This window comes from Salarias fasciatus, chromosome 8, assembly GCF_902148845.1.
Source record: "Salarias fasciatus chromosome 8, fSalaFa1.1, whole genome shotgun sequence".
NCBI classification, from domain to species: Eukaryota; Metazoa; Chordata; class Actinopteri; order Blenniiformes; family Blenniidae; genus Salarias; species Salarias fasciatus.
In genome coordinates this window covers 2999608-3007668 of record NC_043752.1, presented here as the reverse complement: position 1 = coordinate 3007668, position 8061 = coordinate 2999608, and the positions used below count along the sequence as shown (strand labels likewise).

Below are 8061 nucleotides of genomic sequence, written 5' to 3'. Positions count from 1 at the left end.
GTCTGACCTCCTCGGTTGCCGTTGGTCAGTCATTGTGTGACTTCCGCACAGCAGCAGGCTGGACTTGCGGCTCGTTGTAAAAATTTACTGCGCGGCTGATAAAGCCGAGCTGCACGTGAAGCCCTGCCGTACATGTGATGGCTGCACTGGTCCTGGACGCACATGGCACACCCCACAGATTCTCCTCCTGTTTGAATCATGTGAAACAAAACAACCTGCATAGAGTGGATCACGGTGTGACCTCTAACCTCACCTGGTTCTTATGACCAAGTGTCCAACAGACTCTGAACCCAGAGTTGTGTGAACATCTTGTATGGAAATAGAGAGACAACAGCTCTGCGGCTCTTCAGTTGGCTTTATTCATGGAAAAAGTTCACTGTAAAACTCAGTAACTTTCTTGATCATCTTCGGCCACACAGCAGTGCACACTACTCATTCTTAACACTGCTCCTTTTATTAGAAAGCAATTTGAAATGTTATCCTCATTATGCTGTGGTGAAAAAAATCTCACAACAATAGATATCGCTCCACCCACGATGTGAAACTGGTAATTTAGCTGCAGGAGTGTCTCCCAAAAATAGATTACACAGGGTGTTGACAGTTATTGAGAAATAAACCCTCAGGGGAGCATTTTAATGAATGGGTGTAACATGAAATATTAAAGGCGTTCACAGGAACAAAAGAAAAACAGATTGAAAATGTTAAATGTCCGAGTGGAGTCCTTTTGTCTTGAGATGGAGACGACAGCTTTTCTAACCTCGCCGCTGACACCCTGCTCGTGGAGCTGTGCCGTGTGAGGAATGTGACGCTCACAACTCCTCCTATTGTCAACACAATAATGCTTGAATAAACACATCAGCTCAGCGGCTCAGAAAACCACCGAGCGACTCCTGAAAACTGCTAATAAGGCCATTTATCATCCATGAACTTTCAGCAGGAAAACAGGATCCCATCCAAGGCAGGATGCACAGTCAGTTCCCTAATCAAATAAAACTTAATAAGACACTTTCAAGAAGCTCGAGCAGAGCTGAAAACTGCTTGCCGCTTCTATTTCTAATGCACCTGCTGTGTTGGAGAACGTGTGTCAGCTTTTGGCTTCTTGGTCAGTTTTTGGCTCTGAATTAAAGATCAGATCTGTCTGGTAATTTGAGGAGGAAACCGGGTTGCTGAGCTGCTGGCTACGTCCCTGTATGTTTATGTTTCACTGAAATGTTCACTGAACTGTGCTGAACAGAGTTATTGTGTCCATGCCATGGACTGGTGACCCCTCCTCAGTCTACTCTGGCCTTCGTTCAATGTAAGCTAGTATAAAACAGGTCGGCTTGAACTGAATGTGAGGTGGTATTTGTCCCTGTCCTTTTGATATTGCTGTCTTTGTATGTGTGTTTTAAGCAGTTTTTGTCCTTTAAATGCACTCTGTGACTTTCTAGGTTCAAACAATGAGGCCATCTTGTCCTTTGGGGCCCCTGAGAGCTGGACAGGCCCCTGAGGAAACGCCCAGGACTTTTGTGGGCAATAAGAAAAGAGATGTGGTAGAAATAGGATCAGAAAAATTGTTCTTATTGATCCTCTGAAGGAGAAACTGGAACAAACTTTTCTCTCTTCGCTTCCTCGACATTTTGTGCCTGGTGCACAGGGACCTGCAGCGGCGGCGCTGATTGGACTACGGGCTTCGAGAGGCGGGCTCTCAGTCACACCATGCGTATTGTGATTGGACGACAGGCACAGGAAGGCGGGCTCTCTGTCACACCATGCGTAATGTGATTGGCCGCGGGGCGGTAGTGGAAGCGTTCCGTACACCGGTGTCTCCCTGGTTGCGCAAGACGCCATTTTGGAGCGGCAGTGAGAGATAACGGAAAGATCGAGAAGCCGTCTTAAAAGAGGTAAAACACGGCGTGAATCCGCCTTGAACCGCCGCTTTGCGCCGGGTAATGTTAGCAGGTTCCCGGGGTCCGTCCCGCGGTGAGAATCTTCCGGTTTATTCGGTGTTTAACGTGACGTCACGGTGCTCTCCCGTTACTGTGACGCGGCATTTAGCTAACGGTTCAGAGCGTCGGCTAGCGGTCCACTCCCGGTTCGGAACGTAGACGAACCGGGCCCAACAGGTCTGAACAGCTCAGCGACAGGTGGCTCGGCCATGCGCCGTCGTGTGTGGTGGAAGACGGGGCCCGCAGGCGAGAAGCGGTCCCGCAGTGTGGGAGAACAGCCCGCTAGCCGGCTAACCAGCTAGCCGCCCTTAGAGCGGCTAATCTGAAGCCTCCAAACTTCACTCTGCACCGGGAACATGGGGCGAAAACTGGGGCTTAGATTCCGGGAACCCGGGGTTAAATCAGGGGTCACACCGACACGGGCCCGGCTCTCACTGCCCGGGATTTGTCCGGGCCCAGGAGGCTTGTGGCGACTCGCCCTGGAGCTTTAACCCTCCGTTGAGCGCAGTCTTCCAGCCGGATCAGGCCTGTCTTATCGGCTGATCGGTTAACTCCTCACTTCATCCGGTTAACCGGGGCCTCCTTCTACACCGTTTATGACCACTCTGTGATTTTCCTCTTAAACGACATGAATTGAACGCGTTTATCGTGTAGGTGAGATCCTGGTTAATACAGACGGTCCAGAGCACCTGGTGCAGGTGTATCCATTACCTGAAGCCTTAATGTTTAACCTGCAGCAAAGTAAACATCCCGCCTGGTTCCTCCTACAGACAAGTGTTTATTCAATCTACATTCATTTAACAGAGATCTGTTTATTCAGCTCTCACTAATTAGATTTCACAATCTTCTCAGCATTTGCATACCTGGAAATACAACATTTCTCAAATGTTTCCTACCTCAGCCATATGTAAATCGCGTTTGGACGATATGGGCGATTTACACTAACCTTAAGCCAATATGTGCACTAATTAATGATCCATTATTTCCACAGCTACGTAGACTACAAGTAAAATAAATAGTCTATTACAAGTGGAGCTAATTGATATTAACCACAGCCACTTGAGTTAATGACAGCAATTTAAAAGGACAGCCTGTCATTTGGCCTGTATTTTTTTTCCTCCTTTATCTTGTTTGTAATCCTGTTTTTTAGTGTTGCTGTGGCACTGGAGTTCACATTTGTGTTGTGGAAAGCTCCCTCTTTGAATTGTTTTTTAAGGGGTCATCTTTGTGCTGCAACAGGAATCGAACCATATTCCTAACGCTCAGGATGAAGTCAGAAGACTGTTTAAGTGAATGCAGCCTGATAAAGTGGAGGAGGCTGGAGGTTTTGTCCCTTTCCCCTGTTTCTTACTGTAGTTTAATCACAGTCTCGAGACATCACTGTCATGTTGGTGAGAGCTGAAGTAATCTCAGGTGATGTTTAGATATGTTTTCTCACTCAGAGGACAGGTGATCTGACCAGGATGTAACCTGCCCTTTGTCCTGTGTCGGCTGGGTTAAACCTCAGATGGCGTGGAGAGGGAGACGTTGGGTTGAACATGCTTGTGCTGCTCTGCTTTAACAGTCCTGTTAACATGTCTCATCTTCGCCTTCATTCCCCAAATGTGGAATTTAAACACTTTGGTGTGTTGTGAGAAAATCACATAAAGTGAACTTTTGTTATCTACATCACAACATCCTTTTTGAATTTAGTCTTTCACTTTACATCGGCACATTTTCTTTAATCTGGCTGTGAACTTTGCACTTTGGTTTCCGTGTTGATTCCTGTAACCTGAGACCTGGCTCTGACATGGACCTGCTGTCCTGGACCTGTTTATGTGGTTTACGGGTTTCCTGTTGGCCTTCTGCACCTGTTCTCTCCTGCAGCCTCTCTTCAGCCTCCATCCACAGTGAACATTTAGTTTCCTGTTAGTTTCTATCATCAGAGACTGCTCAGCCTGATTTTATGTTCTCAACACAAAAGATTGAATTCTTAAACAGTGAAGATATCCTGATGATTTCTGTAAATTCTGTCTCAGCAGGTTGTTTGGAAAAAAGGAAGCATTAATTTTGTTCCCTCAAAAGAACAATAGCGTGTCTGTTTCTCATATGGGACCCTAACAGCTCCATAAACATACAGTAAAATATCTAGATTCTCAATTAAGATGTTTCTAAACTAACTCCTAAAACAAACAGTTTCAAAAAGTTGTCTGGAGTTATACAGATTCATTTTTACAAAGCTGGTTTTAATAGGAACTAAACTCAGTGAAGAATTATTCACATTATCTCTCTGTGAGTCCTTCAGTTGTTTACTCTTTTAAATATCGGAAATGTCAACAGTTCCTCCTAAGAACAAAGCTTCCCATCTAAAAACCAAATAAACAAACGAAGATATTAATAAATGCAAAGTACTGACTGATACAGCTTTTTCTGTTTATTGAGGAAATAGTCCAGCTGTGAGCTTCATCTATGATTGAAATGCTGGAAAAGTCCAGTATGGATCATGTGGATCATTTTCATTTCAAGATGTGTCCTTAATTTAATTAACAACTAAAACCAAACACCGGAGCTCCATTAATAATCAATCACTTTATTGTTCTGATGGGAAAATTCAGTCGTCGTTTGAAAATGTTTGTCTGAAACTTCCCCTTAGTTCTGCTAAACTAAGGTCTGTCCTAAACTAAGAAGTTTTCAGGTTTTATCAGTTACAGTTGTTAATAATCAGATGTCATTTGTTTCTTGTTTTTTTTCCAGTTGCTGCTGCTGCTGTCTCCAGTTCTTCTCCTGCTCTGACGAACTAACCTCCGTCTCCTTCTCTGCTCCCACAGCTTCACCATGGGGAATGTCTTCGCAAACCTATTCAAAGGCCTGTTCGGCAAAAAAGAGATGAGGATTCTCATGGTCGGGCTGGACGCCGCTGGAAAAACAACCATCCTATATAAACTGAAGCTCGGAGAGATAGTCACCACCATTCCCACCATCGGTATGGGTCCACTGCGCACACTCCTCCACTGCAGCGCCTCTTCAGGCTTTAAACACCACAACATCAGCACATCCAGTTTCAAAGAAACAGGATTGAAACTCAGTCAAACCTGAGTGTTTCAGCATGTTGGTTCATTAGAGTGAAACCTGGATTAATTCTGTCTCCTCCAAGATAAAACACAGGAACCAGTTTCCCTTTACTCTGGACTAAGTGTGTTAATCTGGGTTTCTTCTTCATTTAGACATCTGTTGGTAAAAGCAGCGTAATGAGTCTGTTCAGTGTTTCCAGTGAAGAAACAGAACCGTCCCTTTCCTGCTGTCAGTCTTCTGTCAGAACTTGAATTGCACAGCCTTTTTTTTGTCAGTGACTCATCTCTGCTCCTCTTCTGTGCAGGTTTTAACGTTGAAACTGTAGAATACAAGAACATCAGCTTCACAGTGTGGGACGTGGGCGGTCAGGACAAAATCAGGCCGCTGTGGCGCCACTACTTCCAGAACACTCAAGGTGAGACTTTTTATTTTTTATATGTTATCTGTGCCGAGTGTGTGTTCTGAGCTGCAGGCCGTCCTCAGTACAGCTCAACTCACCGCTCTGCCTCTCGGATGGATCTTTAGACGTCCTGGTTAAAACTGGTGCTGCTTTATTCAGGTGTGAAGGTTTATAGCAGCAGCAACTGAAACACATTGCGAAATGGATGCACTTAGTGAAGATGTGAATTCTGTATTATTTATCTGTTTGTCAGATGCCAGAATCACAGCATCCAGTTCACAGTTTGAGATATTTCAGCCACTCTTCCGTCCTTATTTGTGGAACTGAGCACTTTAATTTTGCCAGATATTCTCAGGTGTTTATTTAAATCACATCACAGGAGCCGTCTGCTCGCCTCCTCTCAGTTCTGTTTCCTCCTGAGCGAAGCTCCGCGATCATGTGACCTCCGTGTCCGTAGATACTCTGATATCCTATTGGCTCCTTCAGCGAGCTGCAGGTCACCTGCCCGCAGACTGCCCTCACCTGTCGGTGTGAAGGTTCACTTCGGTTTGCACCAGATGGGAGTTTGGAGCCGTCTCCACGTGCGCTTCCTTTATAATTGATGCTGCTTTAGGTTACAGTGATGTGAGCTGCAGCCACACAGCCATCAGTCACGGATCGCTGTTCAGCCACAGCTCGGCCTTTAGCGCCACACACAGGTCATCTGGCTCGGGGGGCGTCCACATGGACTGTAGGTCAATACTGGAACTGTTCTCAGAATGTATTTGAAGCAGAGTTATTTGTTTATGTTACTTCGATGTTTTTATGTCAGCGAGCTGTGATCAGAGAGACTCTCCTGATTTAAAGGATGAAGCAAGACTCACCGAGTTAATGGCGGGACGCTTGTTCTCACTTGTGTGTTTGTGTGTGTGCGTGCAGGGCTCATCTTCGTGGTGGACAGTAACGACAGAGAGCGAGTGAACGAGGCGAGGGAGGAGCTGGCCAGAATGCTCTCAGAGGACGAGCTCAGAGACGCCGTGCTGCTCGTTTTTGCAAATAAACAGGTGAGAGAAAAACTTCAACTTCAATGGAAACAGAATAAAAATAGAATCTTCTGCAGAGTGAAGAAGAAGAACAAAGAACTTCCAGCTTCTGATGACAGCAGAAGGGAATGGACCGGACTGTCAGAGGACATGTCCAGAAGGTCTTCTGGAAGAAGTTTGACAGAAATATAAAAACATATTTCAGATCTGAAGGAATGAGCTGTGGTCGTGTTTGATGTTCTGTATAAGCACCTCTTACTATGTTATGGATAAGTTTTTTTGGAGAACGTTTTTCGAGTGTTCTCCGCTGATATTCCAGTAGTGACTGCAGACTTGCTGACCGGAGTGTGTGTTGTTGCCGACAGGATCTCCCGAACGCCATGAACGCCGCAGAGATCACAGACAAGCTGGGGCTGCACGCCCTGCGCCAGCGCAGCTGGTACATCCAGGCCACCTGCGCCACCAGCGGGGACGGCTTGTACGAAGGCCTCGACTGGCTCTCCAACCAGCTCAAGAACCAGAAATGATCCATTCCACCACTTTTCTTTATTTTTTTGTTTTGTTTGTTGGTTTGTTTTTGTTTTCTTTTTTTTTTCTTTCTGTTTCAACACAGCAGCAGCAGCACCGGACCCAGCAGGCCCCTGCGCTCCATCTCACCCCTTCCTTCATTCCTCCTGCCCCCCTCCCCCTCCTCAGTACTCTTGGGGGCTCTCGCCTGTGCTGCTTGTGTGTGTGTGTGACTGACTGACTGTGTGTGTGTGTGAGTGTGTGTGGGTGTGAAGGCGTCTGTGTGTGCTGGCTGGGATTGGGAGTGACCCTGGCGTGCCTTTTACACACCTCCTGTGGAATCAGCAGTCTGGTTTTCAAGCCCCAACCTCAGCCCCCCCACTCCCACCCCCACACTCTGTCCTGCACGCCCCCCCCCCCCACCCCCCGCCCCCCTTAACCCTTAACCCCCACCCCACCCCAGAGGAAGCATGGTTTTCATACGGCGAAGAAAGAGCCAGGGTGCCCCCCCACTCCCCCCACCCCTCCTGTAGTACACAGTAACTAGGAACAGACCCCCGACCCCCCCCCCCCCCACCTGCTGTAGAATAGACGCTCGTTTTAACCTCCGTTTTTCATCTCCAAACCTCAAACCCACCAGTAAGAGATTCAGTAAATTGCATCTTAACCTGTATCAGGTCGAAGCAACGCAAAAAAAAAAAAAGATAGAAGAAGAAAAGAACAAAAAGAGAAACCAGGAGAAATAAAATCCCCAGAAGAAAATTCGCCCATCCTCGGTCATTCTGGTGTCATCTGAAAATCATGCTGTTTGTTTTATTATTATTATTATTATTGGAATATAACAGATTCTTCTTAGCGATGGTGAACACTACCTTATTCCTCCTCCTCCTCCTCCTCCTCCTCTTCCTCTTCCTCCACCAAGCCAGACCGTGAAGCACAACAATCTGAGAACCAATCAAATTCCTCCTCCGGTCAGAGTGTGTGCAGCTCTGCTCCTCCCACAGCTTTCTGTAAATTGGACAGTGGAGGCGACCCTCTCTCGCAGTGTGTCCCCCCCCTCCCTCGGTGTCCCCCCCACCCCCCCGAGCTTCACGTGTTCATTCCTTCAGACGCTCCCACTTTGTTTTCTGTAACTAGTTTTTAGCATTTCTCT

At 46.7% G+C, this 8061-nt stretch overlaps 1 protein-coding gene across 1 annotated transcript; it reads left to right on the top strand.

Annotated features, from left to right (window-relative positions):
- Positions 1 to 1788: 1788 nt before the first annotated feature.
- Positions 1789 to 7673, top strand: arf2b (ARF GTPase 2b). Its single transcript, XM_030098054.1, has 5 exons — positions 1789 to 1883; positions 4736 to 4890; positions 5284 to 5394; positions 6298 to 6422; positions 6767 to 7673. The coding sequence occupies exons 2-5, from the start codon at positions 4743 to 4745 to the stop codon at positions 6926 to 6928; spliced, it is 546 nt and encodes a 181-aa protein (XP_029953914.1). The 5' UTR covers positions 1789 to 1883; positions 4736 to 4742; the 3' UTR covers positions 6929 to 7673.
- Positions 7674 to 8061: the final 388 nt, after the last annotated feature.

What these genes read in the sequence shown, in the direction of transcription:
- arf2b (XM_030098054.1), top strand. Translation starts at nt 4,743, where the DNA reads ATGGGGAATGTCTTCGCAAACCTATTCAAAGGCCTGTTCGGCAAAAAA. An exon ending in CTACTTCCAGAACACTCAAG is followed by an intron (nt 5,395 to 6,297) that starts GTGAGACTTTTT and finishes GTGTGCGTGCAG; the next exon opens with GGCTCATCTTCGTGGTGGAC. An exon ending in TCGTTTTTGCAAATAAACAG is followed by an intron (nt 6,423 to 6,766) that starts GTGAGAGAAAAA and finishes TGTTGCCGACAG; the next exon opens with GATCTCCCGAACGCCATGAA.